The 20,593-nt window shown below is 45.8% G+C and overlaps 1 protein-coding gene across 2 annotated transcripts in view; it reads right to left on the bottom strand.

Annotated features, from left to right (window-relative positions):
• The window catches only part of LOC126522533 (uncharacterized), a 200,989-nt gene that overhangs the window by 16,662 nt on the left and 163,734 nt on the right, over positions 1–20,593 (bottom strand). The window contains exons 13-18 of one of the 2 annotated variants that reach the window (XM_050171298.3): positions 16,337–16,405; positions 15,826–15,897; positions 10,017–10,088; positions 4,862–5,225; positions 2,270–2,516; positions 1,377–1,604 (exon numbers count right to left, since the gene is read on the bottom strand). In XM_050171298.3, the coding sequence (XP_050027255.2) occupies positions 1,377–1,604; positions 2,270–2,516; positions 4,862–5,225; positions 10,017–10,088; positions 15,826–15,897; positions 16,337–16,405 (1,052 nt within the window). Of the gene's footprint in view, positions 1–1,372; positions 1,605–2,269; positions 2,517–4,861; positions 5,226–10,016; positions 10,089–15,825; positions 15,898–16,336; positions 16,406–20,593 lie in introns of both variants that reach the window. The other variant, XM_072288803.1, reaches the window with a different exon arrangement.

Here is a 20,593-nt window from a genome sequence, read left to right on the forward strand (position 1 = left end):
GTAAGAAAAAAGGTAGCGATACCACCTTCAAGTTCGTACACCTGCTCACCGTAATGCCATGAATTTTGATGGTGACCGCTACGTCACAGTTTCTTTCAAGGCGAAAGCCTTAGGTGTCTATGTTGGCGGTTGCGTTGACGAAACATCGTCGTGACGAAAAATGTTCTACGCCACAAACAGTAAAAGGGCCGCAAGAAAAACGCTAGGATTGACGTCACATTTCTCAGGGAGGTTCCTGTAAGCAAAATAAATTAGACTCAAAACAAAATTTGGCACATTTCTGTTTACGTGGTAATCGAGCACGCTTCCCTGAAGCCGTGGCTGCTCCGCGGTTCTCGCTTACTAAAGGCGTGCCTAGTGCGTGCTCGATTGCCCAGGTCAGGTCGCAGCCATCTCGCTGACTATGGCCTGCGTCACTGGGTGGCGCACGTGACAGCGCAAAGGAGGGGGTGCCACGTCAGGAGTGTGTAAAATGAGCACGTTGATGACGTTCCGAGGTCTACAAACGGCGCCATGCTCGCGCGTTCCCACACGTAAGCACTCTTTTATGTGTCTGCCGAGTTTTTAATTTTAGCAATTGCTGTCGCGCGAGCTGTAGTTGCGCAGAAAATTGGGCGTCCGCGCTCTGCGCAATGACGTCACAGTCGGAGCGGAGGCGGCGGCGTGCGATGGAGGAGCGTGCACGCTCTTGCGGCTCGCGTGAGCAGCCGCGCAAGTAGGCCACTGCGGAAGAAGCGCGTGCTGCTCCGCCTTACCGCGGAGGTCGCCCTAGTGCAACACGGGTTCTTCCCGTTGAAGCTCGTTATGTCTTTCAAGAAGCCTAGCCAAGCTTGTATGACTTAACGCATTATCAATATGTAGCACAGAAGCCTAACCGCAAATGTATAACTTCATGTATTGCCACATATGTAGCCAGCTTTCGTGCTTCTTGTGTTGCAAGAGTGTGACACCGGCCGAACTTTCCCTTTGTTTTGCTTGTAAGCATGAACCTCATTGTATTTTAAAGGGAGTCTTGGGCTATATGTACATATCTTAACTCATTCTTGCGGCATCACTACTACCAGAAAATTAAAAAAATAAAGAGAAAGAATAAATGCGCTGATTTCTGTGTCGTCCCACTGTGTCGCCCTAAACTTAAGAAAGTGGAAGGTTTGTCACCATATTCCTTTCTTGTAATCAAACTCTTACTGCAACATTACTGAAAATACAGTTTTGCCAGAGTGCGTATTAGTATAATGTAATTCTATGTTTATCTTACGGACCACGACAACTCGAAATATTCCTTTTTCTCCTTGATGTCCCAGAAGTTTCCTCGAGTCTGCGAGAACAAATAAGAAGAAAAAAGAAAGATAGCCACGTGATGCCTACACACCTACCGGCTATGGCGATGATCTTAATGAAGACGATTGGCATCCAGCAGAGGAAGTCGGTGCCTACGATGAAGGAAAACCGCTTGGCTATGGCTCGGTCCTGCAGCTGCTGCGTGGAGCGCAGCCCCACTTTTGAATGCGTGATAGTGACGAACATGGTGAGGTAAGCGTAGGCGATGAACGCGAACGCCACGCTGTTCACGATACAGAACACGAACGCTGAGTACTCCCAGCCTGTAAACGGACGCAAAGAAAAACGAATCTTTTAATCGTACTACATCCTGCCTTCTCACACTGCTGTGCGTGTGTTTGTTCGTTTCTCTTTTCCTTTTTCCTTTTTATTTTTTACGGCGATGCTGTTATTGCGGCTAAAAGCGTTAAAGAAGAAAAAGACGTTCGTATATACCTGTTTCCCCAGTTTATGAAGAAACAATAGATCGCTCACAGAGTTTATATTTCGAGGAAATGCAGGGAACGTTAGGGGCGGTGTGTGGGGACAAATTTTGAATTGTGTGTGTGTCGACTGGGGTCTAGATGAAAAGCACTAAACGCTCGTTTCTGACCCACTTAGACGCGTTACTTGAAATGCTATAAAAATTTACCCGCTCCTTTGATGCAGCAAAAGCGGGAGAGATTTCATATTTAGAGTAAACAGGGAGAATCGTATGCAATGTGTGTACTGAATTTTTGAAGAGTGTCATTTAATTATGCGCTTTGAAAATGAATGTTGAATAGTCGTCTTCTCCCAATTTGCATGCATCGTACGCGACGTGTGCTTTGTTTTCGCGGTCTCATATAAAACACATAAAACGCTCTCGTGTTCAAAATGTTCAAAAAGCATTTGCCACGGCATTTCCGGCAAGCACGTGCCATTTCAGACTGGCGCGAGCCTCACTCACCCTTCGAATCCGGGTCGTGGATGTGCAGAGGTAGGCAGACGCCGTTGCTGCCGTAGAATTCCTCACCGTAGTAGTCAGGTCGCATCATGGGCACCGCGGCAAGCAGCAGGGCCACGAGCCAAACACCGAGCATGCAGAGCCACGCGAAGCGGAACGTGCGCCGCTTCAGTGACAGAGGGTACATGATGGACGCGAACCGGTCGACTGTGATCACAGTCAGGGTGAACACCGATGCCTCGCTGCTGACCTACGGGGCCACGGGTGGCGCGGAAGGCAAAGAGAAAAGCGGAAAGTTGGGCGAGTTGGTCAACGTTCGTGTCTGATGCAGTGCAAACAGGGCAAGAACACGAAAGTGCAGAGGACAAACACTTCTTTCGGTGTTTTTCGTCTGGTTTCTACTGTTTCAAATACACAAAGAAAATGTCAAGCTACGAGCTTCGGAAAACACAAGGAGAGAATCTTGATGTAAGAGAGACAGATGAACGACGAAGAAGTTGCGCTCACTGACCAATTCATGCTGAAAAAAAAAAAAAAGAAACGCCTTTTGGAGTCCCTGTGGCTTTCTTGGTCACACTAAATATCGAAGACCCTGTCAGAGTCCACTCACACCATGAGTGACGCTGGTAAACCCTCCGGCACGGCCATGGCTACCGAAAGAAAAGTTACTTAAAGGTGTGCTGAACCACTTTTTACTGATTTCGAGAAATGCGTTTGACGTTGAAACAGACAATTTCAGAAATACTTTGCCGCAAAAGAAGTACTTCAATGCGTTCAGCAGATACGGAACTCAATGCGAAGCGAAGTCTGCCAAGGCGTCTAGCCAGGAGCGGTCAAAAGTGAGCGTGCGCTGGCGCGCGTACGTCTGGTGTGAGCTTAGGTTTCGCGCGGTTCGAGGCTAGTTGAGTGTTCAAAACTCATAGAAATTAGCGAGACCCGGAAGCTACGACACGGACAAGCAGTGTGGCCAAAGCTTCATTCATGTACTGCGGGCGACGCTAAACGTTAGCAGACTAGTCGGCGATAGTGCGATAGTCGTACTTGTGGAAGTAATTCCTATCAAACAATGTAATTTCTATTTATTGCCTGCGTCAATAAATATACCCAGTAACAGTAGAAGGAAGCGCTTTGATGCATACACGCTTTGCTATTGGCCAATAGTAGCCGCGCATGGGAATCTGCTATGTGACGAAATATAGCAGCCGAAGAAGAGTGAGGAGAAGGCGCCTGTTCAAAAGAGAGTGCTTGAGAGAAAACTGACTTCGCGCTCTACTTGCGAGCTCCTCGCGAGGCACACGACTGGCAAATGTGGCTGTGATATTCACAGCAGCCTGGCCCTATCCACGGACTGAGTTTTTTCACCATGCCCGGGTTCTTCAGGACCCCTTCAATAATGGACAACGGTGCCGCCACACTGCGGCAAGCTATGCTTAATGCGAAAAGAGGCTATATTCTCACTCAAATTCTGTTTGGCCAAGTGACATACCTGCGTTGAACTTTTAAGAGAGAGCGGAGTCCTTGGCAACTCAATACTACTCGATATCTAACCCTAACGCACTTCGACCGATAAAACCATGCTACCAAATATCCGGGCGGGACGCCCATTGTCAATTGATCAAGAGTAATCGAGGGGATTAGTCCTCATCAGGGCGACGATTGCCTCCAGCTTGAGACATCCCTTGTTGAACCGCTGTTGATGGTTTCTCCTCTACATCTTCCTGCCAACATTTGTCTTGTTTACGTTGTCGGTTGGGTGCTTGACGTTCAGACGTGCTTGGAGCATCATCGAAACCCATCGAAGGCTGTCCGCAGCTTTCTCGTTTGTAGGTAGCAATGACAACAATAGTCCGCAGCATGTTTTCTAAGAACGGAAGATAATCTTAAAGCCAGGGGTTTAACGTCGCGAAGCTAGACAATGGCATATGAGGGACGCCGTATATTGGAAGGCTCTGAATGAATGTTGACCACCTGGTGCTCTCTAACGTGCACTCCAAGCGCGATATGCACCAGCGTTTTTGCATTCCGCCATAGCAAAATGAAAATCCTGGATAGGTTTCCATGATAATCAATGAATAACATGTAGTGGTGTTGCGAATATATCCTTTTTTAGCATACTATTTCGGGGAATGAAATCATGACGCAGCCCCAAGTAAGGGGAAAGAAATATGTCCGACATATATATAGTGTATGAGTCTATGCTAGCCGCGCCGGCAATTTTCTGAAAGTTTGCTGACAAAGAAAATGTGTTCAAACGGCATCCTAGAGGCTCTTTTTCGTGCTACAGCTAATGCGTTAGAAAGGCTGACGTGAAGAAGGCTCATAGAATATTCCTAAATATCGAAAATGTTTGGTTTTTGGTTATAAATTTTCAATTTTGTGCACCTTCCTGCGTTTCAATTTTTTTCTTGATTCGTTATGCATATTGGTTAAAAAGTGCCGTTCTTTGTTGATCATGCTCCCCTCTTACGTAATACCCCATCAGAGGCCTTTATGGTTAAAATAGATGATGCTGTTGCTTCTGATGAATACGATGACGATGACGACGATACTAACTGCTGCTGCCATTTCTACGCTGTTCAGAAAAAGCGCGCTTACCGTTGACAGGAAACCCGAGACGCTGCAACCAACGGAGCGTCGCCAGCGGAGGTCGTGGCGAATGTACTCCCCTCGGAAGGCCACGTCGTGCGAGGCGATGACGAACAGGTAGACGCCCATGATGAGGTCGGCCAGCGCCAGGTTCTTGATGTAAAACGAGTGCACCGCGTTGGGCTCACGCAGCACTAACCTACCGACGAGCACGAGAAGGTTGCCGAGGCAGGCAACCAGCGCCACCACCCACACGGCCACGCGGAGGACCACGCTGTCCAAGAGGTGCGCCAGACTGCTGATGCCGTCTCCGCGTGGTTCACAGACCCGAACGTGCAGCGCGGAAGAGCAGAGGCTGAAGTCGCTGAAGTAGCTGCGCCATTGAGATGAAGCCAGGTGGGAATAAAAGATAGAGGGCAGGGGGTAGGGATGAACGTGAGATGAATTTCTACATGAAAATATATAAACTTTAGAAACTAAAATGGAATTGATTTCATCACCGGCCAGTATTAGCACACTAACACAGTCAATATTTCAGTGGCATTTCTTGCGTTCTTTTAAAAACTGTTGACCTTGAATAGCAATGATATTTTCTTCTTATACATACAGGTTTGTTTGTTCGTTTGTTTGTTTGTTTGTTTGTTTCTTTCTTTGTTTGCTTGTTTGATTGTTTGTTTGTTTGTTTGCTTGTTTGTTTGCTAGATTGCTTGTTTGGCTGGTTACTTACTATATAATAGTCATGATGAAATTGTTCTGCTTGTCTTTTCCGCTATTGATATATGCCTTCTTTTTAATGCCATTTTAATTTCCACCTACTCCATGTAATGGAGTTGGTGGGTGGGACTTTAGGGTAAGTAACGAAATAAATTGAGTGAACCGAGGACGACGCTGTAGCATGATACCTCACATGGCGCCACAAGAGTGTTCGGCGTTTGCGGCTATTAGTTTGATAAATGTCGAAGTACTCTTCATTAATGTGACTATCGCATTTATAAGAAAAACAAAACAGTTTTTACTTGTAGGTGCACTTAATACGTATAACCTGCCTCAGTGATAGTTAAAACATGCAGCACAGTATTCGGCAACCCTGGGTTTTCTGCTCTCGTGCAGCAATACCAGGCACAGTTTTGTCCATTATCGAGATGAATGCTCGTTCTAATGCTTGCACAGCATATTAACGTACTAACATGCTGACGAGCTGCCCGACAATTACATGTAGAAAGTAATCTTGAAGGGACACAGTCGCCATGTTAATAGAGTCAGTTACCAAACCACTTCAACTACTAGGATGGCCGAGAATACTTTCCTCGCAACATATATTCGCGGACGAAGCGTTGAAGAGGACGCGCCGTATATATTCATGACTAGGAGATACCTGTTTATTTTTACTGTCTCTCTATCCTTCAGGGTGGAAACATTAAAAAAGGTACAACAAGTTGAAACGCTTTCAAAAGGTTTCAACTGGTATACGACTTAACTCACCAAGACGAGCGTCGCCTTGGATGCGACAATCGAAGATACACCTGTATATTATGACTGGAAAATACGTTCAAGTGTTAACAGCTTCGCGAGCTCGTCGTTTCAACTCGACATTGCCGCGACGGTTTTACATTCTTAAAAACGTTTAAATAGATGCAGGAAAATCTCTGACATGGCTACGACCATGCTGATACGTGCCTGAAACGTTGACGGCATACCGTAACTGTCTGCGCCTTTCACCACAACCGTGCGGATGTACTATGTGACAAGCTTCTTTTCTTCCTTCATTTGCTTTGTTTTCTTTTTTTTTTTACCTCGAACCTCGAAATTGGCTTGACTAATTAAGTGAGTGTCTATTTGCGCAACCATATTGTTGCCGTCGTTGTCATCGCTATCGTCGTCAGAACCGCTCCCTCCACCCCAGCTTCACCGTCAACATAGGACGAAGAAAAGCTAAAGTTCTCTAGTCACCGAGCCTGGGGATCGAAGTCGTGGCCCTGCGGCAATATGCCGGTGGGATCCGGGCACGCTATCTCCTGAGCTGCAGCACTACATTTGCAGTCGGCAATTTGTGCGGGTTTGCGCGCGCCGTCTCCGGAGACTGTTACGGCATCTTCCGGTGGTCGCTTTGGAGCGCTACAGGGGCACCCAGAGACCGTCGAGAAAGAGCGCTCCGACTACATTCGGCTGGTTTTCCATACGAAGCCATTCCTCGCCTCATAACAAACGTCTTTCTTCGGCAAGTTGGTGCGACTTGGAAAACGTGATTCTATGGCGCTAAATAGACACACGCAAAAGAGAAAGACACACAGACACACAAAGCGCCAACTGCAAACGGGTTTATTAAAATAGAAGCTAGGGCACGGTAATTAAGAAGGTACATTGATAAACTGTAGTAAAGCGAGAAACTGATGGCGTGCATTTACGTTGGACACTTCGTGCCGGTACGGCACGAAAAGAGATCTTGCAAGTCTCTCTAATCGCAGTGTGCCCTAAGTTGACAGTATTGCCTACCTGCAACGGTGGCTTAATATGGCGTTGCCCTACTAAGCCCGAAAGCGCGTGATCGAATTCTTGCCATGGCAGCCACATTTTGACAGCGGTGAAATGCAAGAACGCCCGTGGTAGCGTGCGTTTGGCGCACGTTAAAGGACCCCAGGGGGTCAATATTAAGTGGAGTTCTCCACTATACGGCGTGCCTCATTAAAGAAACATGTTGTTGTTTTTTGTCTCGATTATCAATTCCACAGGCAGTTAACACGATTGATACGATGGAGGAGGAGGAGGAATAAAGATACGATGTTTCTTGCGTAAAACGCATTTATCGGACCCACTCAGGAATATACGAGAGTGGGTCCCATAAATGCATTTGACACGATAAACATCGTATCCAGTGGGTTTAACTGCCTGTAGATTTCACTACTGAAATATTTTAGTAACAGTGATTAGATTACCTGGTTTAGTTAATAATGTTACTAACTCTACCGGTACCAAGCGCAGTTATATGAAGGTATGTGACAACTAGTTAGTAACAACAATGGCCGTATTACTTTTGAAAGTTGTGTGATAACCAATTAGCGCCCTACGCGTGTTGCCGCCTTTACTACAATGTCATTGGTGCCGTTCCCCAGTATGCTAGTGCAATACGTACTGAACGCGCACACAGGCAGACATAATTCTGAGTATCGGCACGCAAACGGCAAATATGACAATACTTAGCAGTACTGGGGCCGAGGCTCGATTTTCCGGACAGCGTGACACCCGGATGACGTGATTATCTCGCACATGAAGAATATTATCTGACGGTATTATCTCGCACATGAATTCGAATAACCTCGCCTCATTGTAGGCGATGCGCCGTCTGGTATTCCTACATAGTTCGTTCTGGTTGACATAGAAACATCGCTATACACTCGGCCGGCGCATAAGGTGGCCGCTGAAGGTGCGGTGATCCTTTGTGGTCGACGTTTCACCTCGCTGTCTTTCGGGTATGTGTAGGGAAAATACCCAACGCGTGGCTTTTGGTGCATGAACCGTCAGCATCTATCAACTCCGGTGGACAGCCGGGTGGAGCACTTAGTAGGTTCCCAGTGATCAATATCGACGTGTCAAAAGACGAGGAATGAAGGAATAACGCAACAAAGGCGCTGTGTTCTTCCTTCAGACCTCGTCTTTCGCGCTGTGCAGACATGTCGATGTTTAATCAACAGCACGCCCACGCTTCCACCTTCCCAGTGATCAGCCGTTCTCGACTATACGAAAGGTTGACGTTGACCGCATGAAAAAGAATGGATTCTTTTAAAATTCCTCTTTTTTTTTTGCTACCTGTAGCGAGGGGCACTGAAGAAGGAATGGAAAGTTCCAGCCCAAAGCATGGTACATGGTAACCAGGGAAGCAAAGGTGCTTCAGTGAAGCGGATTTCATTTCAAAACCAAACCGACGAATCAAGCTCTCAACTGAAGGCTTGAGGTTTAAAAGACAGCACTGAAAGATTAGCACGCAAAACATAGAGGTAAGAAAAAGTTTCAGTGAAGATGGGTGTTCAGTTACATTGAACGAAGCATGAAGCAAACTTCCCTCGTGTAATTTCTTTTATCGTTGCAGAGTGACACCTACCACGACACGAAGGGGGCAAGCGTGTGAATATCGATCGGTCCGCGCACGCCCCTGGGAAAGCCAGGGGTGTGTGCGGCGGCGGCGTGGCCTCGAAACTCTTTAGAAATCGGTGGTCGAAGGAGACCTGTCACGTTTCAATGACATCCGCTGCCATTCTTGTGGCAGGCCGCGCAACGGACTTTCGTTGCAGCAGTGTTACTTGCTGCAGGCGTATCTAGCCTTGCGAAAGTGACCGTCGGATGGATGGATGGATGGATGGATGCTATAGGCGTCCCCTTTGAAACGGGGCGGTGGCTCGCACCACCAATCTCTCGATTGCTTCGCCCGAACGAAAACCTACAAAACGCAGTAGTATTATCTAAAGCCCGCCCCACTACTTCAGGTAACAGCAACACTCGGTACGACAAATAACTTGAACCCGGAGTGCAGCACATGGCGGCACGTTATGCAAGTCACGTCCACCCTAAAGGATCACCATTGCCGCTCCAATATCCTTGAACAACTCTTGGAGGAGCTGGAGCACCTCTCTCCTAAATATCAGATTTCCTCGCGGGTACAAAATGCCACTTCCACTTGAGTTCGGAGCCATCTGGCACTTAAATCCATTTATTACATATTACGCTCCGCGTAATATGTAATATCCGCGTAATATGTGAGCGTCGCCTTAGTGATACCGGGGACATCCGACAGTGTCTTGACTAATCGCAGCCACTCAAGTGTTCTTTCCACGTGTACCACGTGCCGCGCGTATACACCCTTTCCCTTTCCGAATCCTTAACAATATCTTATTCTGTAGTCCCATTCACATCGACGAAGGCTGGTTCTCAGCCACACCGTTACTAAAATTGTTATCTTTTTCCGTTATATTCATTAGTATCCTTCTATCGCGACTTTATATATATAGGTGTTTCTCTCAACTTCTTCTGTATTTGATGATGTCCACGCCGAAAAACAACAATGTATATTTCTATTACATAGCAGTATGGTAGCAGCTCGCTATTGTACGAATTCTAAGAAGCATGCGAGGTATTTGAGCAGCTAACTAATAGCAAATGCGAGTACACTTACATGTGAGTGATGTTGCGAAGTGGAGTGAAGAGAACTGAGGAGCATGTTCGAAACACGTTGTTTCTCAGGTTCCTGTGTGACATAAAGACAGATAGATACAAGTGTATTTATTACAAAAATTCGGTTAACATGCCCGCAGCATTCGTGTAGACGTCAAGTACACGGAAAAGGGAAATAATTCTTTCAAGCGAACGTTTGGGCCCCGCTATTCTGTTCGTAGCTGTCGTCGTTATAGCATGTTTTGCTTTTTAGACCACACATCTTTTTTTTATGTTGCCTGTAAAGTACACGGAAAGCGGAAATAATTCTTTCAAGCGAACGTTTGGGCCCCGCTATTCTGTTCGTAGCTGTCGTCGTTATAGCATGTTTTGCTTTTTAGACCACACATTTTTTTTTTTTTATGTTGCCTGTCAAGTACACGGAAAGCGGAAATAATTCTTTCAAGCGAACGTTTGGGCCCCGCTATTCTGTTCGCAGCTGTCGTCATTATGGCATGTTTTCCTTTTTAGACCACACCTTTTCTTTTTTTTTTGGTTGCCTGTGGCAGATAGCGTAAGCCTTGTCCCTGGGCTGAACTACTAAAAGAGCAGACATTACTCGCACAAGCAATCAAAATTCCTAATCGACTAACCAACAAAAAAATAAATGCTAATTAACGTTTCAATTAGTTAGTTTACGGCTCACACCGCAATTTATGAATTGAACCTGGTGAGTTCCCAAGGCGTTTCCACTTGGAACGAGTTTTCAGAATGATTGTGGCTTCGAGATATTCATTCGAAAAGTGTGCGACAAGATACCTGCGCGTTCCAAACACTTTTGTGCTTCAATTCATAAAATGATAGTGTGTCAAGAAAAAGTAAGTGTAACAACGCGCATATTTACCGCAAGTTTCACGGCGCACATCGCGAAACACGCGCAATCCTTAGAATCCATTTCAAGTAGGAGTGCCTTGCAATTTCACCAGCTACAATTCGTAAATGACAATAACCGCCGCAAAGTAAATAAATGGAAATTAATTTGTCCTTTTTGGCTGATTATTTGATTACCCATTTCGCTTTCTGTGGCAAGCAGTATCCGGCGCTTTCAGTATGCAAGTCAAGGACAAAAGATACAGTTTTCGTCACTGGAGAATTAAAAAAAAAAAATGACCAACGCTTCCCCTACCGGAACATGGGAGTAAGCGAAACTTGTCCTGCGTGCGCTTGGCTTTCCTCACGCTTAAGTAGCCCAGGGGTAACGGTGCCGGATTGCTTCGGTATCCCGCTCTCTCAGCTCGGGATCTTCTTCTCGCTGCTGTCGGATAGCCTGGGCTCGGGCGGCTCTAACGGCTGGACTGGCGCGGTGACGGCGAACCCTTTCACGGGCGAGTTCTCGCTGCCGCTAGTCGAAGGCGGCCAGTTCCTCGGGGGAACGCACAACGCGTGTGGCCGTCCCATCCGTTTTCCGAGAATGAATTGAAGAGAAACGAAAGCGGCGCAGCGCACACAAAACCCTTTCCTGCCCTTTCCCTCCCCGGCTGAAGCGAAACGACTCTGATTGGTTGTACGCGTGGCGTCAGCACGCGCCCATGCAGCTGGAATCTTCGCTAATGACTCCCCCTCCGGCGCCGGCGCAGCTCTAAACTCATCAAACCGCCCTTTCCTGCACCTGCTCTGCTCTGGGAGCAACTAGATTGTAAGCCAACTAGATTGTAAGCCAACGTAAGCAAATTGTAAGCCAATACAAGCTTCGCTTAAAAATTCTCATGCTCTGAAGAAAATCTTCGTATACGTGTCCTCGTTCACTAAGTTAGGTAGTATACAGATATGATTGGCTAAAATGTCGCAATACAGGTGAAGAAGGACCACGCATGAGCAAAGCATCACAGTGACAAAATTTATAGGAATTGATTAGAAAGTTTGCCACAAGGGCACACTCCGTGAAACTGTATCATCATCATGATAATCTTCATCAGCTTATTCTTATATCCACTGCAGAATGGCTCAGGCAGTCTCACTGCGCTTATTGCAAACAGGTACATATCCCACCCTGTAAACCATTAATAAAATATATACAGAGAGGGAGATTAAGATGGACTGCAACGATTTTAATGGCATCATTGGAATCAGACATATGCTGGCGGGGTGTCCCGTGACTCTCCCCAACCTCGTTGAAGAATGGACACAGTGGGAGAAAAGGATTCAAAGCCCATTGTTTCAGGACCAACTAAGGGGCGTCCAGATGGCCCATGACGTCGCTGAAAGGCTTGGCCTGACAGTGCCAACGTGGGAGCGGCCCGCCTTGGCTTAAGAAGTCGAGCCTCCGGACCTCATTACAATAAATGTTTTTACACACACACACACACTGCAGGATGAAGGCTCCCAGCGGTCTCCAATTAGCCCTGTCTTGTGATGACCGATTCGAACTTACAGCTGCAAATTTTCTACCTTCATCACCCCGCCTAGTTATCTGTCGTCCTTTACTGCGCTTGCCTTCCCTTGGCACTCAATCTGCTACTCTAATGATCCACCGGTTATCTGCCCTTCGCATTAAATGGCCTGCCAAGCTCAATTCTTTTCTCTAAAATGTCGACAAGAATATTGGCTATCCCCGTTTGCTCTCTGATCCACACCACTCATTCATGTCTCTTAATGTTGACCTTAACATTTCTCGCTGGTTGCGGTAATGAACTTATTCTCGAGCGTCTTTGCCAGCCTCCAAGTTTTGCGCGATCTGTTAGCACCGGTCGAAGGCAATGATTGCGCACTTTAATATATATGTATATATATATATATATATATATATATATATATATATATATATATATATATATATATATATATATATATATATATATATATATATGTGTGCCTTAGAACTAAACGTCCACTAACATCAACTAAGAACGCGTAGTGCAGTACACTTCTTGCCGACTGTGGTAAGCTCCCAGCCAGGACTTGGTACTGCCTGCCGTATGCAGTCTAACGCATATTCATCGTTCTGTAAATTTTCTTTTCGTGATCGACATCCCCTGTGATTTACTGCCCTCGGTGAACGTACTCCTGCACAGACTCGGTAAACCGTTTACTGCTGATGAAGTAGTTTCAGAGGACCCGCACATTGCATTAGTCCCATTCAGTTCTTAGTAAGCAAGCCCATTGCGCAACGTTCCTTGAGGGTCAAATGCGATGCAAAACGGCGCTCGGCCGCAGCACGTGCCGACATGCATTTGCAAAGCTCGGTCGCCCCTTGACGCGAAGTAAAAGGTCGGCGGATTATAATATATATAATGACTATGAGGTGTTCCGTTCCAAAACTACGATCTGATTATCAGGCATGCAGTATTGACTGATTACGGATTAGTTCTGACCACTTGCGGTTCCTTAACGCGCACACATAGCACGATGCATGGTCGTGCTTGCATTTTGCACCCGCCGAAATGCAGCCACTGCGGCCCGGCGTTTGAGCCCGCGATCTCGTGCTTGGCAGCGCAACGCCATAGCGGCTAATTCACTACGGCAGTGAAGATATTTGCGCAGCGGCTCAAAACTGCCGGTATACACCCAGCGAACACGTCTGCCGCCTATAATAAGCGAAAGGTGGTGGTTATCAGTTCACATCGACGCCACTTTTCGCAAAGTTTCGAAACGTGCTCCAAGTGCATCGCATAGTGACGCTGTGCTTAATGTAACACACAAGTATTTGACGGTGCGTCGTTAAAAAGGCCCGTAGAAGAAATCCGAAGCCCAAGAAAGTGATAAGACGAACTTGCTAGTGATGCATTTTTAGACCTATTTTATTTGAAAAGCACGCGGACAAGTAAGCAGGCAGGCAGCGCTGTTTATGTCCGCTCTCTCTTTCATTCTATGTTCCCGCACTCCACGTCTTAATTGCCTCACTTAGTCGCCGATTGCGAAAGATCAAGCGCGACAAGGTGTGTGTTTGATAAACTGGCTGCTGCCAGTGCAAGAATAAAATTTGAGTTTGTATTAAACCTTCTTGTGTCCCATACAATCAAGTACGAACATTCGATAGTGTTTCAGATTTTTTTCTGTGTATTAAATATGATGTGAGAACACCACTCTTCTATACAAGAGCTACGAACTGCTAATTGACCGTATTGCTGCAGACGTATGTCTTTCAGATTCAAAAGCTTATGATTCCAAAGTGCCTCGAACGGCCAGTCGCGCGGCAATATTGTGTGCATTCGCGGGCTTCTTTCACGTTCGGAAAAGCATTTTTATATAGCACGTATAGAGCAACAGAAAGCTGCATTGGGAGTTTTATATGTTGCTGTGCAATTTTCTCATTGACACCCTTAATCAAATTTTAATATTTGGAAGTTGTATAATTAATTAATACTAATGATGTTTTCGGCGGAATTAACAAAAATACACTGAATATCTCCAAGCGACAGCAAACGACATTACCTTTGTTCTGTCCAGCTACGTAGCATTTGCATACTTTTAGATCTTGGTGCATGATAGTTGGGACATTCTGTATACTGAGTAATGAATAGGTTAAATGGGTACCTAAAGTTAATAAAAGACTGATAAGATTAATTTCGGTAAAATCATTTTAGCCTATATTATACTCCTTAAAACTAACGAAGGGCAAGGAAGCGCAATGGTGATTTATTACGATGGAATTGCTCAAGCGCAATGAGCATTACATTAGGGTAATTAAGACTAGTGAGGCCAAATAAAGTTATTTTGGGTAAATATATTAGCATAACCAAAATTAGTGTTGAGTTAACCAAGACTAACGAAGACTAATTAAAGGAACTGAAGATTAATTAAGCCTAATTTCGATTGAATACCAATAAATTAATTAAGGCTAATCACGATTTATTAAGACTATTGAAGCTACTATATGGGCCATATAGTGACAATAATTTACATGAGATTATTTACCTCAATTAACTACATAATGAAATAATTGGGAAATGAAGGAAAACGTCGCCATCATAGGAGCAGACGCGCTCGGATACGCAGGAGACGTATGTGCACAAGGCGAGCCACTGAAAAGAATGATTACGCACTACCTGGCAACTCCTAGGGGACAGTTTCTGCGGGAAGTTTTTTTTTTTTTTTTTTTTTTTTTGCTATGATAGTTATACTAAGTCGTGGCGGTGGGACGACCTCAGCGCTTCTATTGGTTGAAACGCGCTCCCAGAATGACAAGGGAAGCACGGAAACAAACACGGGACGAGTTTGGAATGCCTTGAATTTCGCGGTTACACATGAGCGCACACGCACGAAAAAAGTAAAACGCAGAACATGCAATACTGGTCATCTTTCGGAGATTATTCCCTGCTTTGTGAACACAGTCATAATTGCAGGTACACATCCGCCCCCCTTACAGAGCATTGAAAAGCGCACGTGACGGATAAGGTTACGTTTAAAAGTTCAATCAGCATTCTCTGCATTTAATTTGTCGTGCAGTCCCTGCGTCCCTCGTAAACTCGGCACCACTGAAAATAGCAGTTTTTGGTGTAGCCTACTTCCGGACAACGTGATATATAGGTTACATAGACTTCGATGCCCTGTCAGACCATCAGTATCCAAGTGTTCATAGTTTCTATAGGGTAGAATTACAAGCTTCAAGTTATGCTTCAAATACCATGCAGTTACGCGAGGTGTCATGTATGCATGTTTTTTTTTTTTTTTTTAGAAAATATATCGCAGTGGAGGATGAAGGAAATACTAATGAAGGTGCTTAGGCTACGAGTGTGCAGCCCTGTACGCGGGCTTCGCCTCAGCATGCACATGCACGTCACAAGAGTTCCGCTTATGCCAACAAAAGTAATAAATATAGGTTAAATCCTCACAGCGATTCGATGTTGGTGAGAGGCCAAAACGTATCGTCAGCCATGGCGTCGATCTTGTTGCCTTCCAGGTCCCTGCGAGAAGCAACCTAAACGTCAACTATAAAGTAATAGAAGTGGTTTATTGTTTTCAAGGAAATAGTCAGTTTTGATACTACAATAGGCATTAGAAATGCGCAGTTCCGAACTCCAAAAAAAAATACAATTTTTGTCAGTAAATTTCATCGTTATTTTTACGAAATTTATGTTTCCTTTCCATTGCGCAATTTTCATCAACTCTGTTCTGCGTACAGGATGTCACGGTATATGTGCTTCACTGTAATGGTTAATTTCTAATGTTCCGACCCATACGCAGGGTGGTCGCACTCTTACAAAAAAAAAAAAAGTAAAGAAGACAACATGCTTGGATGCCTACGTCACCTCGTCTTGATCGCGTTTTACACTTTTACGTACTGTGTACCACGAAACGCATTTCGAAAGTGACGGTAAATTGAGTCCGTGTTAAATGACTTACAGCGTTCGAAGGCTTCCTAATGCAGTGAAGGCCCCGGTCAGGTCAGCCAGCTTGTTGTAAGCCAGGTTCCTATGCGCAAGGAATAAACAACACGGCTCTTAATTATCTGCACAATAACATATGAAAGATATGTTACGGGACGGGGCCAGGAATGGGTGGACATGGGAGACTGGTTCCCAAAAGTGCCACCTCGACGGTGCGGCCGCGCACCCTGCCGTAATTGTGTGGGAAACAGAGGAAAAAATCGTGTCTCACGAACAAAATTACGTATTGAAAACCACTTGCATGTACACATGCTAGAGAACAACACGAACATTCTAGTGAAATTCCAGTACCGTGCCACGTAGGTTCCGAGGACGTTTGAATATTTGGGGACATTTGGTCCGAGGAAATTTGAACACAGCTCATGGTAGTCTTATAGGCCATTTCCTTTCTAGTAATGTTTTATAACTGCTTGTTGTAGAACATGGTTATAATGAACAGGCTTATGTGCTAAAATAATTCGATACATCAGGCCAACTCGGTATACCAGAAATAGAAATACCAGGTTGAGAGTGTAGGGCATCTGCGAGCAAAAACTATGATCGAGCAGTGTTTGTATCGTTCCATTATGCTACAAAAATTGTTGTAATCAAGAGGAAAGGGCAGTTTATTGCAGAAAGCTTTTTTTTTTTTTTCAGCTGTATCTCAAGCTGCATGGAACTGAAGTTACTTCCTTTAGCCATAAAAGGAGATCGCCGTGCTGCCTTCACCAAAACTTCCATCAAACTCCCTTCGCAGGAGGGCAACAGCGTGATACTTATTGCGTCTTCCTCAAGAAAAAAGACGCAGGAGTTGAAGGGGTCCTGAACCACCCACCGGGCTTGGCGAAGTGACATACACTGTTAAAGAAAAACTAAAATTACAGGAACATCCCATGGAACCACAGCTGCACGAACGCCGTACCTTCCGCATCCTGCAACAGGCTTCAACGGCTCCGAAACCATTTAAGAATGGAATCCTGTTATGATAAGCGGTTATGCTTAGTGTAACTGAAGCGGTTAGTGCCGTTATTGTCTGCGATTGTCAGGAAGCCCATCCTATATACGTTTCGCTAATGCAGCATTAAAACTTCAATCGGACTAACTTTTTGCTCGGAACTTGCGCGACGACGCCGCGGCGCGGAAGAACACGATCAGGCGCACGCAGACATGGTTTCTGAGCCGGTTTCGGATGTGCGGACAGCGGCGGCATCGTCCCGGGCTTCGTAATTTCCCCGCGTTTTTTGCTGCTGCAGAGTCCAACCGTGCAGCATTGTGGATTATCCGGCTCCCGTCAAACGATTCCACGGTAAGTTTGAATGAACTTGTATTCTTTGTTGTGTCAGAAAGCTGTTCAGCTATACGAATCACTGACCCATCGCCTGCCCGGTCGCCTACCTTTTTATATGGCTCGCTTACTTGCTACAGGCCAATATTCTAGACCTCATGCGAGTGCTTTTGTGACGTTCGGCCGTCGCCACTCTTTCTGTGCATGCAACTGAACGGCGTAGCTTGCTCTATCGCCTCTAGAAATTTAATATTTATCGCCGAATCACCGGCCGGTGCTTGCTTGTCACTACGTATAGCCGCTCACAAAGCCGATATATATATACATAGTCAATGTGCCTGTGCGGTGGTGATTTGCATAGTGTGTCGCTGCGCGAGTTTGCATCGTTATTGACGGCGTGCTAATGTCTTCTGCCTATACCTTACAAGTGCTAATAATATAGAACTTCAGTTGGGCGTCCGCGAGGTTGTGCGTACGTACGAAGCACGCGCGCACGAAACGGCAATAGTTGGCTGGACGCGAAAGTTGAGAAGGTGATTGATGACCTTCATTGATTGATGATGCTGGAAGTGTGCTACTCAGCGCGGCGGTATGTCGGCTTCTGAAACTGTGTAGCCGATATCAGGCGCCACGAAGTCAAACCACAAGCCGGAGTCATATTTTCGGCCGGGGCAATATGGAAAAATGCAGCTCTGGTGTATACGCGAGCACACGGGAAGAACGTCTCTCAAAAGCCGCAGAGCCCCCAGCGTACGCTGCGCAGTAGACTACGCAGCTTTTGAAAAGCTGCGGGCACGCAAGAGAGCGTGCGTGCTCCCGCGCACTGCGCATGCGCTCTGTCGCCTCCGCGGTTTTCCTGCGTATGTAGAGATATTCCGGACGCCCAACTAAAACTGTCTAATAGCGCGCGACAGCGCGGGCAGAGATGTCATCCGCGTCTTATACACTAGCGCCCCGGTGTTAGATTACGCGCCGCTGCTCAGGACGCGTTCAACTAACGCTGGAAAGAAATTCGCAAGTCAGCTGCTGTTATCGCAGCATGATTATCTTTAGTTGGGGCATCGCACACCTTTTGAAACGCTGCCGGCAAACGAGGCGCTGGTAAGACAGCGCAGCTTCGACGAAAACACCACTTCAATCCACTCCACTTCAATCCACCACTCCTGGCCGCGCGCAAGCCGAGTCGGCACGGATCAGTTATCTTGTTTATCTTGATGTCTTTTTTGTTTTCACACATGCGCTTGTGGGCGTAGTTGCGCACAAAGCGAAGCGTAAGGGAGGAGTTACGAAGTGGCACAGCACGCGTGCATATTTTATAGGGAGCGCGGTTCAATTTCATGACGTCACGCGCAAGCTGTCACAAAGACGAGGAAGTGGCATGGCGTTTCAAAGGCCTGGCTAGCTTTGGAACGAGAGAAGTATGCATGGGATCGTGGCATAATGGTTATATCACCGGGAGGCCGTGCTCCGCGGCCGAAGTTCGATTCCAACGTCGGTCCCCCATTATTTTCATTTTGCGTGCGCCTGTATAAGGAGGCTCCATCAAGACAGAGGCGCAGTGCAAGTTGGTAGGCTAGTTGTGATATCATACTAAAATGAGCAAGGAAGCTAACTGTGTTTTTGCTTTACTTGCGTCGCTCCTTGATACTCGCACCAGTTTCTGTAAATCTACTAGCATATTCAACAAAAGTACGACCGAATATAATGTATTTCTGGCCAGTCTGGGTCCCTCGAGTCTATTCAAAGCCCTACACTTATATTTATTTATAACGAGTATCTATACTAAAGTAGCATGTCCCCACAGACTGGCCACTTGGAAATAAGACACAAGATTTTCAAGTTTCTTTTTTATATTTCAAGTTCTTCTGCTCTTAACCTGCAATGTTACCTGTACATCGCCACTGCGCCATTGCGCATCCATCATAACAGGACTGTATCTGCCGCCCGCTCGTACTTCTTGGTACCTGAAGTCTTCCTTCATTCAGATGGCCGGGGACTGGATTGAGCTCGCAGATCAAACCGTGCACCATTTCAAGGCCGCTGTAGAAGAAATTTTTCTGTATCGAACTGAAGCCCACCCCTCATGTAATACCCGGACAGGGGTGTTTGAGGAATTAAATTATTTGGATGAATTGCAGAGCTAACTCGCATCATGGCTATGTATTGTCATAGATATGATATTATATGTATTGCTGTTTGCCGCGTCATTCTCCTGTGCGCACATCTCTACGCACTCACAACACACTCGCAGTCACATTTCCTGCTTTTTAATTTTGAGTTTCTCTGATGGCCCAAGACAGGCTGTTCATGTTCCTCAAATACAGTACAACTGAAAACTGACCGCCTTGCTTGTTTTATCCAAAACTAGTCCTGAGTATTCATGTAACCATTATGGAGTATCAAATATTACTGTATGACAAACATTTGCTGATGTTATACAGAAAAGGAGAAAGCTCATCAAGAAAGTTCGGCTCCTGATACCCACACAAGAGCCAAAAAGCTGGTTTTATTCTTTATTGTGGCTAACATACAAGGTCCTGAATATTTGGCTGCGCGTGTTGAAAAACAGATTTTGCGCTCACCGCTGCACTGTTCTTAATCAAATTTTGAAGAATGATCGCATTTTGGCGATCATTCTTCAAAATTTGACCCTGTATTTCTTTTCTAGTGAACTCTTGACTGTATGAATTCTACTTTAATTAGACTACCTAGCAGATGGCTGCAACACTAGGGAATGCTGCACAACACAGAAGGAAAGGAGTCACACACACAGCACATGTAGCAATGGCTGGTGTTGTGATTCCTTTCCTTCCGTGCATTTGTGTTGCCGTACTTTATGATGTTTTCATTATTCATCAAAGCTGCTGTACAGCACACCAACCATACAAATTCCTTACCGTGTCCTTACAGTCACTCTTTCACACGCGACATATCCCTCAGGCGCCAGTT

This window comes from Dermacentor andersoni, chromosome 6 (genome assembly GCF_023375885.2).
Source record: "Dermacentor andersoni chromosome 6, qqDerAnde1_hic_scaffold, whole genome shotgun sequence".
NCBI lineage: Eukaryota > Metazoa > Arthropoda > Arachnida > Ixodida > Ixodidae > Dermacentor > Dermacentor andersoni.